Here is a 21050-nt window from a genome sequence, read left to right as displayed (position 1 = left end):
TTTCCCTTGAGATCACTCACCTGCCATTCCGGTCTCTAAGAACAAACAGATTTCAGTCTTCTCTATAAAGATCCACATATTTCAGCTGCCATTTTACCTGTCCCCCTCCCTTTCCCACTGCTCCTGCCCATGATCATTCTATCCTGCGCCTTTATTGCTTAAATATGAGCTAGCAGTCACTCCGCTGGCTCATGTGGTGTGTACTTGGTCCTCCAATGTTGGTACTACTATTTGGGCCGGGCTCTGAAAACCTTAAGAGATGGGAAAATGTAGGCCACCAGAAGTGTGCCTTTGAAGGCTATACCTTGGCCCTTAGGCCCTCCTCCCTGTTTCCTGTCTACCACAAGATGAACATCTTCCTGCTCCTCAACACTGTTCCAACACAACGATGTTTTGATTTATCTTGAGTTGAGAAGCCACAGAGCTAAGGAATCTGGACTGAAATCTTTGACATTGGGTACAAAATAGCCCTTTCCTCCTTTATACTGTTGCTCAGAGCTATGCAGAATTAAGTGTGGCCTTACTGCCACACCTCTGCATGCCTGGTCCCATTCATGCCTCTACTTCCATGTTTCAAACTCTAAGCCAAGCCTTACCTACCTCATGATGACTTTCTTTTTTTTTTAATTTAATTTAATTTAATTTAATTTTGCATTCTTTTTTTAAATTTTATTTTATTAATTTATTCTTGTTACATCTCAATGGTTATCCCCTCCCTTGTATCCTCCCATTCCTCCCTCCCTCCCATTTCCCTCTTACTCCCCTCCCCTATGACTGTGATTGAGGGGGATTTACTCCCCCTTTATACACTTATAGGATATCAAATCTCTTCTTGGTAACCTGCTGTCCTTCCTCTGAGTGCCACCAGGTCTCCCCCTCCAGGGGACATGGTCAAATATGGGGCACCGGAGTTCGTGTGAAAGTCAGATCCCCACTCTCCACTCAACTGTGGAGAATGTCCTGTCCATTGGCTAGATCTTAACTAGTGCCGCACACACTGAATTTTCTTCTGCCATGCTACTCAGAGTGTAGCAAATGCTTCGGATGATTTCTCTCTTTCTTTTGTGGTGACAAATAACTGACATAAACAACTTAAAAGGAGAAATGATTTATTTGGGTTCACAGTTTAAAAGGTTTTCATCCATGGTCAACTGCATTCTGAGTCTAGACCCATTATAAGACAGAAACATCCTGGAAGCAGGGTCAGGTTTCAAGGAAAGCTTTTGTCTTCAATATCTTGTGTGTTTCCTTATCCCCATGTCTTAATACTAAGGAAGAGAATATATAAAGCCTATATAGGAAAAGTGGCAATGTCGCAGAGTAAGAATCACATAAGGAATGCTAGTGATGGCTACAGCTATTTTGGAAAATACATAGCATATGGCATACTAGAATGATCTGCTGGGACCAGGGGGGTTTTTCTGAAGAAATGTAATTTAAGAGAATATCTGAAAACAAGTGGATAGTTTGCAGAAAACGGAATAGGAAAAACAGACAACATATATGCAAAGACCCAAGGCAGAACAGAACAGCCCATAGGACAGAAAGACGGTGCAGCCTGGAGACAGTAAGGATGGGTGAGGCAAGTTGATGTTGTATAGAAGGTACCCAGGGTCCAGATTAAACAGAAATTTTTTGTCTATGTTCAGAGTTTTCTTCTTTAATCAACAAACATATCAGGGTCCTAAGCAAGCAGGTGACAGTTGGCTCTGATTATACCAAGTTAAGAGTATACTGGGGTTGCAGAAGAAACAGGGAGAGATGCAAAGGATCACTTAGGTGGCCATAAATGGCAATTCAGGCGAGACATGATTGGAGGTAGCACTACCTAAATGAGTTGCCAAGAAGATGGGGAGATGGGGCTGGACTCAAGCACTGTAAGGAAGAAAAATCAGTGGGACTTACAGATGGGTTGGTGAATTGGATGTGGTAGAAGGGTAGATTGTAGTGCCAGCCACAGAGACACAGAAAAGTTGAGGTTCAGTATATCTGGAGGCTGAGGTAAGCTTAAACAACCAAAATTAATATAATTAGTAGGACCAATAACATACATATTAGTGCCTAGCTATACATATTTATGAGTGCAAGGTGTCTGGCTGGTAATTAATAGGAGAAGTGTGGGTAAGATGACATAAAAAGAATATAGAGAGTTGTGTACAATACAACATACAATGCTTTTCCAGAAATGATAGCAAGAGAACACAGAGAAAGTAATAGTACACTTTGGTTTACTGACAGCTTAAAGATGGTCATGTTATGAGAAGTAGTAAGTTGTTGGTGGGGAATGCTCTCAGGGAGTATATAAGAGAGTAATAATCAAAATATGCCTACTTGGGTCAACAGTGTTCAAGTCATGTCATAACAGCATGAGTTTTTTCTTAGAAGTATAATGCTGGAAGTTACTGTGCTACTTTTCCTGAGGAAATAAATAGATGTGTATTCATCCCAGACCAGGTACTAATGACACATCAAAGAAACAGTTCCACTCATGTCCAGCCTAATGACCAGTGAGTTTAATCAAGGTAACTTAGGGGAGCATGGATGAGAAGTGATTTGTACGAGCCTAGTAAATTTGAGAGTGGCCATACCACTGAAAAAGTCTCTTCCTTCCCTGGCAACTGGTTAGCTTCTTGTAGAGCCTTAGGGAGGCACAAGACCTTGTCCTCTGTACAAGGATTTGTTAATGGATCCACTTTCGTTGCAAGTATTCACAACTGCTGAAAGTTCAAGAATAGGAGTTTATACTGCTTTAGGGGTAGTTGAAGAGGAACTGAACAATGAGGTTGTCATGTACCATAACCCATTGAGAATAAGATATATTGAACACTGGATTGCCCTGTACTACATCATATGCCCTAAAGACACCACAGTGTGTTCCTTTATAAAAGAAGGAAGCATGAGGCAGATGAAGCACAGCATATATCTTTAAGAAAAGATTTATTTATTAAGTATACAGTGTTCTGCCTGCACATACACCTGCATGCCAGAAGAGGGCACCAGATCTCACTATAGATGGTTGTGAGCCACCATGTACTCACTGGGAATTGAACTCAGGACCTTTGGAAGACCAGGCAATGTTCTTAACCTCTGAGACATATCTTATGTGATATAGACAAATGTGATGTCGATCCACAATAGCCCTGGACAGAGGTTGGATACAGAGCAAATCAGGGAAGTTTTAGGCAACTGAATGCAACATATTCTGTAGCTCCAATTCTTGATTTAGATTGAGTATGTTCAACTCTTGTGCAAATCATGGAACTGTTGTATGCATCATCAACTTTGCTTTGGCTGTTTACTAGGGTCAAAGAAAGACTGATCCTTGGGAAATGCTTGGAACAAAAAGTCCCATAGGATTTGGCTAAATGAAGCATTAGATTAGTTATCATTAACACCATGATGCAAAGCCAGGAAAGACTATTAACTCATTGTTTTTAAACTTGGCTTTGGTTCTGGGCTTGCCTTCAGCTCTCAGAGAGCAGGCCAAACAGCAGGGTTTCTGTGCGTCCTCTGTCTTCCCTGAGGACCTCCCAATGAGTCAGAGATAGTCTGCATCCAAGGAAAGTCTTCAGGAAAAGGAGGAGAAAGGCCATGGACACAACCATAAATGGCATCTTATCAAGTATGCATACAGAGGAAGCAGGAAGGAGAGAATCAAATGGTAATGCATGCTGCCTAGTGTTGCAGCTGGACACCCTTTTATATATTCTAGAACTAATTTTCGAGCAAAAGACTCAGCAGTGATCCTGATGTTTGGACTGATTACACAAGGGAGCACCAAATCTTTCCATCTACTCCCAATCATCTTTCTTTGACTTGAACTATGTCATAAGGCTGTCATTTCCAGCAAATCTAAAATGCTAAGCTCCCAGGGAGGTACCAAAGCACCACCAGAATTAGCAAAGATTAGGAAGAACAGGGAGAGACCTTTCAAAGGACGCAGCCTTCTGCAAGAAGGCAGCTCAGACTATCTTCAGTTTGCAGTCTGGCAGCCTACTAACCTTGGCGTAAATAAGGAAACCTGAGCCAATCCCATTAGAACTAGAAATGGGCTGCAGAAGTGCCTCTCTCTCTCTCTCTCTCTCTCTCTCTCTCTCTCTCTCTCTCTCTCTCTCTCTCTGTGTGTGTGTGTGTGTGTGTGTGTGTGTGTGTATAGGGGGCCGTGCAATTCAATATAATGATATTTGTGTTAAGACATACCTCTGAGAATAGTCTATATCACCGCCCCTCCCAAGTCCTTTTCCAATTTAGAGCCTCAAGGACACAGATTATTTCCTGTGTCTTTGGATTATTACCATTTTAAGCTATTTCTGCCTCTGAAGTGTTCTGGCCTCCTGTTTTCACTACATGTCTGATAGGAAAGAGGAGTAACTATGCTATAAACCAAATTAGAACCTAAGTTGAACAAAGTCTTTGAAGTTACAGGGATTAAGAAACCATCGGGGCTAGAGAGATGGCTCAGCAGTTAAGAGCACTGACTGCTCTTTCAGAGGAAGGACCCAGGTTCAGTTGCCAGCATCCACATGGCAGCACACAGCTGTCTGTAACTCCAGTTCCAGATGATCTGACACCCTCATAAAGACATATACATGTGGGCAAGACACCAATGTACATGAAATAAGAATATATAAATCATTAAAAAATATTTGAAATGGGCTAGAGCGAGATGGCTCAGTGGTTATGAGTACTAGGTGCTCTTTTAGCAGTCCTGAGTTCAATTCTAAGCACCAGCTATAACTCTCAATCATCTATAACTGTAGTCTCATGGGATCAGATGACTGTTTCTGGTGCACAGATAGATGTACAAGCAGATAAAACATCAACATGCATAAAATAAATAAAATATTTTAAAAGGGCGGGGAGTGGAGAGATGGCTCAGTGGGTAAGAGCAATAGCTGCTCTTCCAGAGGACCCAGGTTCAGTTCCCAGCAGCTACATGGCAGCTCACACCTGCCAGTATTACCAGTTGCGGGGATCACACAGACATACACATATATATATAATTAAAAATAAAATAAGCATTAAAAAGAAAACATTTAGCCTCAGTTTCTTCACTTTGCTCCATTTCCTTTTCCTGGCCCTAGATCATACTCCCATATGTCCTTTGTCCTTTGAATCATATATATATATATTCAGGTCATAGCTGGAGCCAAACTCATATGGGACTCAGATATCCCACCACCATTGAGATTCAGGGTTAGTACTCACTATAGCATCCCTGTTTAGCTATCTTACTCCCCGCCTCCTTTCTTTTCCGCTAACATTTTCAAGGATCTTTTGCACTATAGTGAGGGCAGCTGTGACCTTCATGTCAAACATCTCAAATCTCCAAACCTCTGCTGACTTTCAATTGCTCTTCTTTCTAGACAGTCCCACATTGTCATGTCACTTGCATTGTAATCTTGACATATTCAAACTTAAATGCATTTTTTCCTCCATGCTGGTTCCTTAATAGCTTCAGTCCAAGACCAACCAGCAAAGCAAGATCCATAAGAAGTACATTAAAGCAGTTTAATATGGATGTGTAAAAGGCACTTGCTCTCAAGGGACTGTGGGGACTGGCTGAGCAGGCTCTATATAGCCATTGCCTTCCAGTTTGTTTGTTGTTGGAACTTGCCCATCATGGGACAAAGAGGAAGGGAGGAAGGAAATATAAAGTAGAGGAGATCAAGAACGTGCCAGAACCCACAAGGATGAGCTAGAACCTCACAAGGAAGAAGCAGAAAGCATGTTCTTTCTCATTTCTGACCTTAGTGGTTGGGGCATCTAGCACAAGTGGGGTTTTATTTTGTCTTAGAGACAAATGCACAGTTATGCCCTAGGGGTGAGAAGTGGAAGGAGAATCTATGTGCAAGAGGCAGATCATTTGCAAGCCCAGTTGTTGTTTCACAGCAATGAGGTGAGTCAGCAGAGCAGGAACATGTGTTTCAGAATGTTCGGTGCTTCGCCTCCACTCTCAAAATGTCAAAAATCCCCCTGCACTTGCTCCTAACTGGAAACAAACGAGAGAGTGAATTCTAGGAAATGTACCTCAGCTTAGGCAAGTTGATACGTTAGAAAACCATTAAAGTTCACCCCTCGTCCATCTAGTATCCATACACATCTCCTCAACATCTTACTCTCTGAGTAAAGACAATATTAAGGCCTTATGCTGCCTGATACAATTGAGAAAAAATGTTCTTTCCCCAAAAGAGATTACAAAATTCATTTTTGTCTTTGAGTCATGCTGATTTTTTTCCAAGATGATGCACACTCTTCCTTTGATATCTTGTCACTTGCATATCTGAGTTGTGATGTCTTAAGTATAATAAGGGGATGAAAAATAGAAGAAAAGAAACATTATCTGGCTAGTGTGTAAGTAAATATGTTTGCATTAAGATAAGGAAGAAACATAAGTATAACATTGCTCATTTCTACAATACTCATATGGTCATAGATGATATTGATAAGCATTTTTCCCACATTCCTCTTGCTAGTATTCTTTTTTCCCTCAGCAAGTACCTCAGCTGTTCATTGTTCTTTTTTTCTTTTTTCTTTTCTTTCTTTCTTTCTTTTTTTTTTTTTTTTTTTTGATGGACCAGCATAAAACATCATTCCTGAAAGCTCTGGGAATATTAACAGTATTGCTTGAGTTGAGTTATAATTTTCTATTGGCTTTAACATATGACATGGGATTGCTAAGAGACACAGTTGAGAATATCCTATAGCCCAGGCATTCTATGTTATACACTTATTGTGCTATAATTACAATCTAATATATTTCTGGCAGCCTTAAACACTCCATCCAGACAGCAATTTTATTTTCTGCTTGTTAGTTCATTGGTACCTAGAGTGGCCAGGCAACAGCCTCACTAAGTGGAATCTGTGTTGAGTCCCTTTGGAGTTGAGACCTCTTGACCAGCAGAAATGGGAAATTACATTTTGCTAATGGATCACTAGAGGTGAGAGTGAATGGTGTTGCTCCAATTCTCGTTCCATACCCTCAGTCCCTCCCCTTTCCTTCCCTCCCCTTCCCTTCCCCTCCCCTTCCTTTCCCTCCCCTCCCCTCCCCTCCCTTCCCCTCCCCTTCCTTTCCCCTCCCCTCCCCTTCCCTTTCCTTCTTTCTCTTTACTTGACAATGTTCCTCTATATAGTCTTACCTGCAAGTCAAAAGTCTCTCTGTGTCTGTCTTTCCAGATACTGAAAGATGGCACTTTGCCCTGAAAACTCAGTTCTCCTTTGAGTAGAAGAAAAGTTGTCCATTTTCAGGGCATTCGGCCCCCTTTGGTTGTAAGGGTAACTACAACAGGTTGTAAGGAAAGGACAGCTACCACACAAAGTTATTTACTTCTTTTTTTTTTTTAATTTTACCTTCTTGCATTTCTGTATTCTCCTCATGTTTTCCCCTTTGTCCTTTTTAAAAACATTTTTCTTGAATCTCCACTGCAAACATCAACTGTCTCTGAAATTATACCTGCTCTTCTATAGCTTATTTTTTTCTATCACAGATCTGTTTTCCTTTGCATATTCAGAGTGGCCATATTATCTACTTCTTGTGTTGAGTCATTCTAAATATCATAGAAAGAGAAGTCTCTTTAAACCAGAAGGTTGTAAGTATGCCTTACTCTTACACTGCCCTTAGCTGTTTTGTACTTGACTTTGGGTAATCTCACCTTAAGCCTCTCAGAGCTAGGTTTTCAAACATAAACCAATAAGCACAATACTAACCTAACTTAACTTGATCTTCTATTCAGTCCTCACAGGTCCAACAAGTGCATGTCAAACCACTGTGTATATCTATTCTCTGTTCTTATAATGTCTAATAGAGTGTGCAGCTTATAAGCACTACTCTCTGAATTGTTTGGTACTAACAGCCATAAGTACAGATGCATAAATTAAGACTTTAGAAACTGATGTAGCAATTTAATATCTGAGAAGTCTAATATAAAGATATTCATTTTTAATTGTATGTCAGATTTTTTATCAGATGTAATCAGTTGAAGAATCTGGCCATATATATGTATAATAAAATATACAAAAATCGCCAGGCATGGTGTCACACGCCTTTAATCCCAGCACTTGGGAGGCAGAGGCTGGTGGATCGCTGTGAGTTCAAGGCCAGCCTGGTCTACAAAGTGCGTCCAGGACAGCCAGGACTACACAGAGAGACCCTGTCTCAAAAAACCAAATATATATATATATATATATATATATATATATATATGTGTGTGTGTGTGTGTGTGTGTGTGTGTGTGTGTGTGTGTGTGTGTGTGTGCATGTGTACACACAAATAAAAAGTTAAAACTTTCTATCAGTTAACAGGAAATTTTTGTGACCTGTGCAGTAAATGCAGTGCTAATTATCAAGAAATCGATCCACTACACTTGAAAACACCATTTCCTAGTTAATAGTGGCCAGTAACTTTAGCCATGTAGTAACTCAACATGTCAATGGCAAGCTCCTATTATGGTCTTGTACTTGTTTTTCCATTTGTTCCAATAAGAGTCACCTAAGGTCATTATGGTAGGCCTGAACATGATGAAAACCAAGGAGAGGTTCCTGGATTTTACCACTATGACAACTCATTTTCTAAGAAATGGTGAGTGAATCACTTAAATTCCCCCCTTTCCATCCATTTATCATGAGAAGATGTGGAAAAGGGGGCGGGGACCAAAAATCTGTTTAAGAGGATGGGAGAATAAAGAGGTGTGGAAGATTGGATGGACTAGAGAGGAGCTGGCCGTGACTTAGACTTTCTTAGGCACCCCCTTTCCTGCAGGTCCTCCTCCAGTGCTGGCTCTGAGTGGACAAGTTCAAGGAAGGAAGAAAGAGAGAGTGAATCTTGGAAATCCATTCCCTTTGTTCTTCACTGTGGCCCATTCTGCTAAGGTCCAGGGGACAAGACTATTGTTGAATTCTACCTCTTGGCACTGCAGATGACTGTCATGGCTACCAGACTGGGATGTCTGTGTTCCTTTCTGCCACTTTGCTCAGGGTTAGGGAATTCTTCAGAGGGCAGGACAGATGTCTGTATATCTTCAGGTTATCTTGTAATTTTCTTGTGCACAATTTTGCTATAGTATTGCTAGTAATGCTGTAAAGGTATTTTCCCCTTCCTGGATAGGGTTCATGTGTAGCCCAGGATGGCCTTACACTTACAACGCTCTTGCCTCAGCTTCCTGAGGGTTGAGATCTCAGGTCAGTACCATTATACCAGCTGTGTGTTTTAAAAACATTCCCTCTCTCTCTCTCTCTCTCTCTCTCTCTCTCTCTCTCTCTCTCTCTCTCTCTCTCTCTCCCTCCCTCCCTCCCTCCCTCCTCCTCCTCCCCCTCCTCCTCCGCCTCTGCCTCCTCCTCTTCCCTCCCTCCCTCCGCCTCTCTTCCTCCTCCTCCTCCTCCTTCTTTTGTTTATTTGAGAGAAGGTTTCTTTGTATAGCTTTGGCCTGACTAATTTTGTAGACAAGGCTAGCCTCAAATTCACAAAGATCAGCCCATGTCTGCATCCCTGAGTGCTGAGATTAAAGGCATGCACCACCATTCCCAGCTTCAACAACATTTTCAATGATTTATTTTTCTAATAATAAAAAGAAATATCACATGCCTAAACATTTCAACAGCACAAAAGATTTTATAATATTAATTCTTTCTACTCTGCCTTCCACACACTATACTGTCAACCTGCTTTCTCTAAACCACATTTATCAGCCTAATGGAAGCATTATTTTGCTCCTTGTTGATTCAATTTGTAGGCTATCGTGAGTGCATTTTGTATAAGTACATCTTGTTCATTCTTTTTAAAGGCCACATGGAATTTAATCACATACATACATAAAATTAATAAGATGATTCTCCTATTAAGGAATGTTGATATGTACAGAAGCCACTACTCTTTTGCTACTATGCATATTGTTTACACACACATCTTTAAATGTTTGATGGAGGGAAGAAAAAAACTTCGTTTCCAAAGATCCTTTGATTTTTTTCAAGGTTGACTTTTGAAATCTCAAACAGGGTATCATACTTAACTTTTATGGTTTGGGGTTTCAAGTTGTTCCAGCATTCCTGCCTATGCAGGTGTTTGGAAATTATGTATTGCTCTATTAGCTTCATGTACTAATAGCAACATAGGCAAACAATGCAGGGATAAGATCAGGGCCCCTGTGGCACTCTCTGGGTGACTCCTTTTCATTTCAATCAACTCATTAGTTTATAACTTATTTGACAGATTACCTACGTAACTATCGTGTTCTCTATCAAGATAATGTGGTATGGATTTATAACCTCATTTTCCTGTCTTCCTTTTCCCCTCCTCCCTTCTATCAGAGGAAGAATGACATCATCATCATCAACAACAGTAAATAGAGACAGGGTCTCTCTATGTAGCCCTGGCTGTCCTGGACTCACTTTGTAGACCAGGCTGGCCTCAAACTCACAGTGATCCACCAGCTTCTGCTTCCTGAGTGCTGGGATTACAGGTGTGCGCCACCATGCCCAGCAACTGAATGGTTCTTTACACAGCTGAACAACTCTTAGCACTTACTCTTTCCTATAATTCAGACAGATAGGTGATAGGTTATAGGAGAGAGCCAGATCCTCCTTTTCAATGAGTGCTGGTCTTCGTGAGAGACTTCACTTTAGACGTCACACAGGAAAGGAAGGCCACTGGACAAGGCTAGCAGTCCTGGAATTTGGGGTACACATTAACTGTTGTTTGTGGACCTAGAAGAATTGTTGTTAACTAGGGACATTTTTTTTTATACGTAGGACATTGGGTAATGTCTCAAGACAGTTGTTGGTTATCAAGACTAGGGATTAGAGGGCTGCTCCTGTTATCTGCTGTATAGGTGCTGAGTATGCCACTAAACAGCCTTTAATGCTCAACCCCCAAAGTCAATAGCACCCACTGTGAGAAAGCCTGGTCACAAATTTAGAATACGAACTAAGACCAGTGCCACTAAGCAATGAAGAATGAAAGAGTACATTGGCTTAAGCATCATGTCACATCCCTAAGGATTTTGATTTCATTGGTCCAAGCTAGTGTCCTTTGAAAAATGTACTTCTTCTAAATAATGCTCTGCTGTGCTGCATAGTTTTTTTTTATTTCTTTTTTAATTGAATCTTTTTAAAGTTAATTAATGAAAGTTTACAGCCCAACCTGAATTTCCCCTCCTTCCCCTTCTCCTGGATCCGCCCTCTCTCTTCTTCCCCATCCACTCCTCTTTCTTTTCAGAAAAGGGCAGGCCTCTCAAGGATATCAATCAGTCATGGGCATATCTTCTTACAGTAAGAGTAGCCCCCAAAGGCAGGCAACACAGTCAGAGACAACCCCTGCTCCCACTATTAGGAGTCCCATAGGAAGACCAAGCTACACAAACATAACATATATGCAAGGGGCCTAGGCCAGACCCATTCAGCCTCCCTGGTTGGCAGTTCAGTCTCTGTGAGCCCCTATAAGCCCAGTTTAGTTGGTTCTGTGTGTTTTCTTGTGATGTCCTTGATCCCTCTGGCTCCTACAATCCTTCCTCTTCCTCTTGCACAAGAATCTCCAAGTTCTGCCAAATGTTTGGCTGTGGGTCTCTGCATCTGTTCCCATCAGTCGCCAGGTGAAGCCTCTCTAATGACAGCTGTGCTAGGCACCAATCTATGAGTATAGCCAAATATCATTAGGAATCGTTTCATTGACTTTTTTTTTCCCCAGGCATGCATGTTCGGTTCTATCCTAGGGCTATCCAGCCTCTGGTTCCTGCCCTATCAAACAGTGTCAGGGATGGGCTCCCTCTCATGGCCTGGGTCTCAAGCTAGACCAGTCATTGATTGCCCACTCCCACTATTTCTGCCACCTTTGCCCCAGCACATTTTGTAGGCAAGACAAATTGTAGGCTGAAGGTTTTGGGGTTGGGTTGATGTCCCAGTCCCTCCATTGGAAGTCTTGCCTGGTTACAGGAGATGACCAGTTCAGGCTCCATATCCTCCATTGCTAGGAGTCTTCGCTAGGGTCTCTTTCATAGATTCTTGGGAGTTTCCATTGCACTAGGTTTCTAGATTATCCATTTGTCTCTCTCAGTACTCTCTCCTCCTGACCTGATCCCTCCTGTTCCCGTCCTCCCACTGAAACCTTCCCCCACTTCCACCAGCGATATCTATTCTATTTCCCCTTCACAGTGAGATTCATGTGTCATCCCCCCCACACACACAACCCCCTTAAGCCCTCCTTGTTCCTTAACTTCTCTGGGTCTATGGATGGTTATTTATGGTTAATATGACTTATAACATGGTAATGCTTGTCTTTCTGGGTCTGGGTTCCCTCACTCGGGATGCTCTTTTCTAGTTCCTTTTTATGAAGCTCCGTTGGGGTCCTGGCCAACCTGTGACAGAATTGACAACTAATTTCTGAAAAGTCTCATCTGAGGGAGGCCACAGAAGGGCCCAACCTTCCCCATATTTCGCACCAGGAGGTTAACCAAAGGAAGTACTATCAATGGCAAAATCCAAGGAGATAGAAAGTTTTCCCAAATGCTGGAGAGGGTAATATGGAAGCCCAGGCTTGAGGGCTTTAGGAGAAAAGGGAAAGGCTCTTTTGAATAAATGAATTCAAAACTTGCTGGGTCATTGTTCCCGAAGATCTTGGCCTAGCAAAGGGACAACCTTGGCAAGGAGACAGATGTAGTTCTGCTGTGGGTACGATTCCTGCTTAGTCACACGGGGCTCCGTGAACTCAATGAGGCAAACTAGCTGGGGTTTTGTCTTCCACAGAGGCCTCAAAGAAACCAGATCCATCCTGGGGGCAGCCTAGAAACCGTACCCTGAAGCCAGAACGTAGCCGAGCCAGCCCACAGGGTGGAGGCTCTGGGCTGATCCTGGCTGTTCTTAGGGTGCTTGAGAACAAGCCTGGAGATGGACAGATCTGGCTGCAGGAAACTCCCGCTGAATCTGTGACATTGTGGGTAGGCAGAGAACTTCCTGTGCCTTGTGCGCCCCAGCAGCTGACCCTTATACCCCACCCTAAACTGTAGCGCAGCAGGTATGTACCAGGCCTAGCCCATTACAAAAGAGAAGCAAACACACAAACAAGCCTGTAGCTTGGGCCTTGGCGCTGGTGTAATCACACACCTAGTTTTCAATCGCGCTTCTGACCGGAACACGTTCCTGGGTGGCTGGTTTTTTCCTGGTCCAAAGGGCATAGTAAGTATAAACTTCTAGTGTCGTCGTTAGTGTCAAAACAGTGGATGTGATCATTGGCACCTAGCTTCAGAGAGGGCTACTCAGAACTTGTAGTTGTCTTTTTTTTTTTTAATGTGACACACAAGGACTTCAGCCCTCAGCAGGCATAGATTCATTCTAAGGGCCCAGGATCCCTGAGGGCCTCTACTCACTAGTTTATGTTGGAGCTGAGAGGCATGCAAATAGAGCGAAGAATACTTTGGATGCGTAATAGGTTTCTAGGGCCTCTCGCTGGAGACCTCCGGAGGGGAGCAGCCCTGTTTCCAGAAAGAAGGGGTGGCACAAAAAGAGGGGGTGGGCGAATGGTGGGGCGGGGAGCCCTGAACCGCTCTGCGTTTCAGGGAGAAGGAGGAGGAAGGAGGGCAGGCCACAGATGGGAGGGAGGGAAAGAAGGAGACAGCCAAGGAGGAGTTTTCCAGCCTTAGCGGCTCTGGCTCACTACACAGCCCCTGGGTCTCCTGGCCTCCTCTGGCCCCTTACGCCCCGCTGAGCAGCCTGCCCGGCAAAGGAAGCGCCGGCTCGCCATGGGGAGCTCGGGACTCAGGCCCACACTGTTGCTGCCTCAAGCACTGCTGCTGCTGCTGCTGCTGTTGCTGTTGCTGCAGCGCGTCCCGCTGAGCCGGGGCTTCCCAGGTAGGGGCTAGAGATAGGAGTGTTTTCTCCAGCTGGCCATTGAGGAACCGCGGAATCCTCTGCTGAAACCCGCTGCTTGGAGCCGCGGGAGCTGTGGGGGCGCCCTTTGTTTATTCGGAACTCAGCTTTCGCCGCCCCAGGAGCCGGTAAAGAGGAGTGGGGCTCCTGGTGGGTACGAGGAATGGAGAACTGACCTATCACTCCACTCCTGGAGCCCGAGCCCGAGCACCTTCTGCTCCCAGGGCTCCAAGGTTTAAATCAAACCCTCTTGGCAAGGCTACAAAAAGAAAGTTTGGCCACGGGCTTATTTGCTTCGTTCTCAGCACACTGCATTGGTTTCTTTCTTTCTTTTTCTTTTCTTTTTTTTTTTTTTTTGTCTCTCACAGCCGTTTGATGACTGTCAAAACTCTGGTCCTGGGAGCTTATTTTTGGAAGAAGACCCATGTCTTGGCCCCCTCTGGAGCAGCTCAGCTCCAGAGGGGGCCAAAACTCTCCTGGACTTCGCCAGCCAAAGAGCCTTCAGGCATCCTCTTGGCCTGCCCTCCCGTCCCATCCCCCAACCCCGCACCCCCACCCCCCACCCAGTGCGCCGTACTCTGGGATTCCAAGAAAGTTTGCTTCTCAGAGGGAAAAGTGCCAGCTGAGAGTGGTGACATGTGGCATGCACTTGGTTAGCACCAGGGAAAGCAGGAAAGGCACAGGATTGTGCTGGAGGGCGTGGTCTCCAGCATCTAAGGGGACCCTGGTATTTACTGGGTTTTCCCAGTGAAGGGAAAATTCTCCTTGGAAATGCTTCTTTACAAATCTGTAGTAAACGTCCTCACAGTGAAATCTTAAGCTAACAGAGTGTCAGAGGAGCAAGGCTACTTGCTATATACCCATATGGCCTTGGAATGGTCTATGCAGGGGTATTAATTTTCTGTTAATAGAGAAATGGTGACATGAGTTATAAAATATGCAAAGACTTTCCTTTGTGTTTGACAGCACTATGGACAGTTTAAAAGTGGAGCCTGAGAAAATCCTCCACAAGTGAGAGAAAAGGATAAGGAGTTCCCAGGTAGGGAGCTGGGTAGATGTAGGGATGGCTTTGGATGGGTGCATGGATGGATGGATGGATGGATGGATGGATGGATGGATAGATGGATGGACGGTGTGTGAACTAATAGGCAGGAACATTTGTGGTTTGTGCTGAGACTTGTAGGTTTTGAAGTTTTATAGAAACTGATTGGGGGCAAAGTGCAAAGGAGTCTTTATCGTCATTGCTAGAGAAATATCATTTTATGATGTTGATGTCCCACTCACCCCCTTGGCAATAATTGTGTTAAAAGGAGCTTAGAGGGGAAGGAGACAAGTCTAAATGAAAGAATTTCAACTTCTGCTTGAGCCTGTCCCAGGATGCTCCTTTCCTCCTCTCTCCTTCACTCCCCTCCCCACTCTCTCTGTTTCTACCCTTATATAGTATAGCTTGCTGCCAAGCCTCAGACACCCACAGACTCCTAGGTTTGGCAGCTCAGGCACTTACTACTGCTTATGTTTTGGGACTTGCCCTTGGCTTTCTTGGCTCAGTTTGCCAGCCTGCAGGTTCCTTCACCAGTTAGGTAGGCAGGCTCCTGTTTGCCACCATTTTATTTATTTATTTATTTTTTTATGATTTCTGCTGAGCCATCTGGCTCTGCTCAGAGGAGTTGAAGTATTTCCCTGGAGCCCTCCCCTCCCCCACATTTTCTACTCTAATTTTTAGCCTGTTTTCTTTTTTAATTATTTCTTTTTACTCTTTGATATTATAATGCGATTATACCATTCCCCCTCCCCTTGCCTCCTTCCAAGCCTTCCCCTGTATCTTACCCTCCTTGCTTTCTATTCTACGGTATGCTATTCAGTTAGAGCCCTCTCTTGGCATATCAGTCTTGGGGAGTGAGCTGTGCTGGGGCTGTTGAATCCTCCTCCGACAGAGGAAATTTCAGTCTGAGCCAGAGATTGCAAAAATCTGGGGAAGAGAAGTGCTCTAGACTCGTACATCTGGAGGCGAATAGCATCAGCTGAGTTCACTATTGGTTGTGGAGTGACAGGTTTTTAAAGGTTGCCTTAGAGGCATTCCCTCAATATGTGGATATCGTGTCTCCAGGATGAGGCAGTGAAAGGAGATTTGGATCTGGAACTTCACAAAGAGGTAGCTAGGGATTTAAGACCCCATTAGCTCTGCGAATTATGTAACCATCTGAGCTCTTATAGCAAAGCTGTCAGACAAAGGGCAAATCACCCTGAAGCTGTCTGGAATTCTCCTGGCCCTGAATTTGATGCAGCGTTTCTGGGCCCCTGGTTTAGTCTTTGCATCATATCAAAGACTGTGTCTACAGAAACCCACAAGAAGCATATGAAGCGCTCCTAGTAAAGTTGCCTGTGTTTGCGTTTGGATCCTTTTCAGAAGTGGGACTTTTCTTTAATTCTATTCTTAAATGAATTCTTGAGACTTTGGAAGTTCATTCTACCTCCTGCCAACAATGCTGAAGGTGGAGAATGAATGCTGTGGGTATAGAGAAAGGCTTTGTGAACCTTTCTAGTACTGGGAAAAAACAGGTAAAGTAGTGTGGTTTCATTAGTTAGGAAAACCTTAAAGCTAAATCAGACTATAGCAGTCAAAGCAGGCTTCGGGACTGCCACATTTGGAGATAAGTATTAGGAGCTGAGCACCTGCCTCAGGCTCTACAATTAAGGTCTCACTAGAAGCTGGCTCAAAATTTCTATTTGTGTTTAAGACATATAATCAGCAGACAAAATTACTCTGCAGTATAAAAGAGGATCTGCTAAAGAGAGGAGGGCCATTTTTGTCTGGCATTGTCTTTATAAAGAACACTTTTAGTACAGTAAATTGAGTACCACTTCTCATTTCACAGATTTGCGAGTTGAGCAAGGTGCCAGAAACCATCATTAAGGCACCACTTTCACACCTTCCTGCCTCCTCAGTCCTTGCACCATAATCAAAGTACATTCCTTGCCTTCTAGATGACGACTATAGCATTAGTCTCTCTGAGGCTTACTTATTGTCCTTTTGGAGAGGGGCAAATACAAATCTTTTAAGTGGAGTGTGTGTGTGTGTGTGTGTGTGTGTGTGTGTGTGTGTGTGTGTAAGTGTGCATGTGAGCAGGTATGTGCATATGTACATGTGCGTATTCTTGTAGAAGCTTTAGAAGTCAGTGCTGGGTATCTTCTGGTTCTTTCTACCTTATTGGTTTTCTGAGGTAGGGTCTCTCAGTCAATTGGAGGCTCATAGATAGAGCAAAACTAGCTGGCTAGAGAATCACAGGAATCCTCCTGTCGCCTCCTATCCAGGGCTGGGACTACGAGGGTGTGCCACCATGCCTGGCTTTTCATGTGAATGCTGGGGAATCTGAACTCAAATTCTTTTTTAAAAATTTTAATTAATTTATTCAGATTACAGCTCAAGTGTTTCCCCCCTCACTTGTATCCTCCCGTTCCTCATTCCCCCTCCCTCCCTCTTCCATCCTATTCCTCCCTTCCCTAGGTCTGTGACAGAAGGGGACCTCCTCTCCCACTATATGGTCATAGCCTATCAAGTCTCATCCTGGTAGCCTACTTATCCTTTCTCTGAGTGCCACCAGGCCTCTCCACCAAGGGGAGGTGGTCAAATAGGGGGCACAAGAGTTCATGTCAGAGGCAGTACCTGCTCTCCACACAACGGTGGAGAATGCCCTGTCCATTGACTAGATCTGAATAGGGGTTCAATGCTTACTGCATGTATTTTCCTTGATTGGTACAGTCTGAACTCAAATTCCTATGCTTATGTGACAAGCACATTCCTGATTGAGCTCTCTTCCCAGCCCATAAGTGGACTAATTTGTGTCCCGCATCCCTCCATTAAAAAACTTAGGGCAGTAGCTCCCATATTCACTCTCATGTGAAAAGTTCTCCCTTATATTCAGGAGGCTAGATAGCTTCAGCCAAATTCTCAAGTGCTTCGCCCTTGGCTTCCTAAGACCTAGTCCATATGCACTACATGGCCCTATAGCAATTAGGTTAAGCTCTCCTTCTATGTAGACAACACTGCCTACACCTTGGACTCATCCACCCATCCATTGCACTGTCCAGAATTCTGCCCAGTATCCAGCCTCATCCACACTTTGTTGGCTCTGTTTCTTAATAATTAGACTTTATTATACAATCCAACTATCCAATACAAGAGGGGGAAAGGGTTAAAGGGAAACAAGAATAAACCTTCCAGTATCTGTTCCACAGGACAAATCTCTAGGTGTCTCTGTCTTGCGCACTGGTCCTTTCCCTATCCATGTGTGCTAGTGCTCAGAACCTGCAGCCTTCTCCTCTCCTCTGTGTCTGTGTCTCTCTCTAGGGCATAATGGTTGATCTCGCCTCCAGATCCCTTCTCCCATGGATGTTTGCTTAGAAACTCAATAGCCTGGCCTGAGTCCCTGAATTCCAGACCCAGGATGACTCCACTCAGTCTATCACAATGTCAATCTCCGTGGGGTATCCATGGTGTTTCCAAGGGGCAAAGCCCGCCATGACTGCTTTCACCTGTGACAAAGCCTGCAGCCCTTCCACATCACTTTGATGAAATCAACTGACTAATCCTCCTTCCTTCCTTCCTTCCTTCCTTCCCAGTTATGGGCATAGGACACATGGCCTTGTGCATACAGTGACTATACTCTGTGTCTAAGCTACACTCCAGTTCTTGAATATTCTGAAAGGGAAGCCTCCTGCCTTTCTTTTTAAAGAAGCACAGCAATTTGAGACTGTTTTGTGGTCTTTATCACACATTCCACACAAAGGCTTCTGAGTCTATAAAAGCTATGTTTGAACTGTCTTTTACCCTTATGTATATTTTTGAGAACGCCCAGCAGAATACTTGGTGCTGATGGATATTTGTGCTTATGGAATTTAATTTACCCTGAAACTGTGATGATCTGTAAGAAAGGTGCCTGGGTAAATAGGATCTTGTGCCACCGTGAATCTCCACACACAGAAACTACAGTTTGCTGGCCACAAAGGTTCATTTTAAATCCATGAGTACCCTCTGTTTCAGCAATAACTGTCTCTGTTGGGGGCTGTAAGATGAGAGCCTGAGTGCAGCCATGAGCTGGGGTTTGCGTTTATTTTTGTTGGCCACTTCATTCCATGTCCTTTCAAAGTAGTTGAATGGTTTCCTTAGTAAACACACACACACACACACACACACACACACACACACACACACACACACACACACAGTGAACACACTAAAACTAGTAATTGAAAGCAAAGAGAGTTTCAATAGATGTTTCCTGTTGCCAAGTCACAACATAGCACGGAGTTCATAGCAGCCAAGTTATGATTAACAATCAGGTTAAAGATTCTCTTGCAAAATAGCAGTGTGAATAATTGCCTGTCAAGTTCTAGTTTGTAGGGAGATCCTCGATCCAGTCTCGCCGTTTTGAACTGTAAGATTTTGGAATGGCCAGCTTGGGTGGGCCTTTTGCTTTGAGAGGGGCTGCTCCTTTTCTGGGATATTTACGTTCTGCTCCGAAATAGAATTGGCTTCTGCCTTCTCTAATGAAATCTGAGCTCTACCCAGACACTGATTTTATCAAGTGGCCGTGAGTGATGAAGAGGTTCTGAGCTTGGAAAGGGGGTGTGAACTAGGTATGCAGCTCCTTCTTTTCCGTAGTTTTGTGTCTTCTGGGGGAATTAGGCACAGTTAGTTCGAGTGGCCAACATTTTAATGTAAAGGTGTGATGGGCTCTGGAAGCCCTGAGAGCATCATGCAGGGAACTTGGCCTGCATGTAGAAAGGCTGATGCTTGGAGATGCTGCTGCCTGCCGAGGTGGTGATGCTAAAGGGTCAAGATTGCATTAGAATGTCTTTGGGCTTCACTAAGAATGTTTTGAACTTAGAAACAGAACTCTGGACAGCTTTCTTCCCCATGGGGGAAAAGTTCCTATCCTAGTCCAGATCCACTCTTCACTAGATGGTCTTCCTAGCTTCCTGAACTGCCAGAAAAATACACACTTAACAGGCAAAATAAATAGATAGATAGATAGATAGATAGATAGATAGATAGATACATACATACATACATACATACATACATACATGACTACACAAAAGATGATGTTGCGAGAAGAGACAAACTTTGATTCAACCAATAGGTAGGTGGAGGTGGCCTCTCTAGTTAATATCAGCTATAAAGTTTCCAGTTCTCCTCATTTAAAAAGCAACCCTGGGTTAACTATAGCTCAAAAAAGATAGACTATATCTGATGCCCTAGGTTCAAAACCCAGCACCCCCTAAAGTAAAATTAAAGGATAAATAAAGACAAAATCAAACAAAGTAGATATAAACATAGACTGAAGTTGTCTCTGCTCTTGATTAGCACAATGTCTGAAATCTGGGGGCAGGTATTGAGTCAATATTTGGGGTACTGATTGTCTGAAGTAGTTATGAATAAGACCCAAACTATTCAATTTCATTTATCTTTGTATTATGTGACAGAATTTCCAGGGTTACTTTCCAGAGGCAAAGGGATGGCAGATACCAAAATGTCAGTGATTATTTATGTTATTCTGAAAAAAGGGGCCAATTAGGCAGGAAGCAAGTCAGGGTATACTTAGCTGATGAGACCTTTGTCTATCAAAGTGCCCTAGGACACTATTCTAAATGATTTAGAAACTCCGGGATGTTTAGATGTACTGAGGGTAAGGTTTGCAGATAAAGATGTAAAGGAGGTTTGCATCAAATGTCCTTAGCAACACTGCTAAGCTGCCAAGTATCCCAGGTAATAATTGGTTACACCTAGGTCTTATGAGTGCAGGGCTCTCTCTGTCATCAGAAAGCTCCGGGGCATGCATTCCTTAGCCAATGATGCACTCGCTCACAATTCTTAGCTCATATTGGATGTTTCTCTGAGCATTGTTCTTCAGGAAGATAAATGGGTTTCAACCCAATGACTCAGATTATCCCAGAAACTTGGAGTTGTAAATTGCATATATTCGTTTAAAAACGTTTTTAATGATTTATATTAATGGCGGACTTTTTGCTTGGCTTTCAAATATTATTGCAATAGTTTTTCTGTCATGCTCTTATCGGGGCCTGTAGTGTCATTAGTCCCATGTACCAGCAATTTGTTTTCTGTTGTTACCATGACAATGTCCCTCCTGTTGTTGTATTTAATGGGCATATCTTCAATGCAGTTACACCCTACCATC

The 21050-nt window shown here is 43.4% G+C and overlaps 1 protein-coding gene across 2 annotated transcripts in view; it reads left to right on the top strand.

Moving 5' to 3' along the window:
* Nucleotides 1–13549: 13549 nt before the first annotated feature.
* SRPX (sushi repeat containing protein X-linked) overlaps nt 13550–21050 on the top strand; it is an 80976-nt gene continuing 73475 nt past the window's right edge. Inside the window, exon 1 of one of the 2 annotated variants that reach the window (XM_084788859.1) lies at nt 13550–13833. In XM_084788859.1, the coding sequence (XP_084644985.1) occupies nt 13725–13833 (109 nt within the window). In that variant the 5' untranslated portion in view covers nt 13550–13724. The remainder of the gene's footprint in view (nt 13834–21050) is intronic. The other variant, XM_084788858.1, reaches the window with a different exon arrangement.

The sequence above is a fragment of the Acomys minous genome (genome assembly GCF_964271855.1).
Source record: "Acomys minous genome assembly, chromosome: 7".
NCBI classification, from domain to species: Eukaryota; Metazoa; Chordata; class Mammalia; order Rodentia; family Muridae; genus Acomys; species Acomys minous.
The sequence above is the reverse complement of the archived record's forward strand: the minus strand, read 5'-3'. Positions and strand labels throughout refer to the sequence as shown.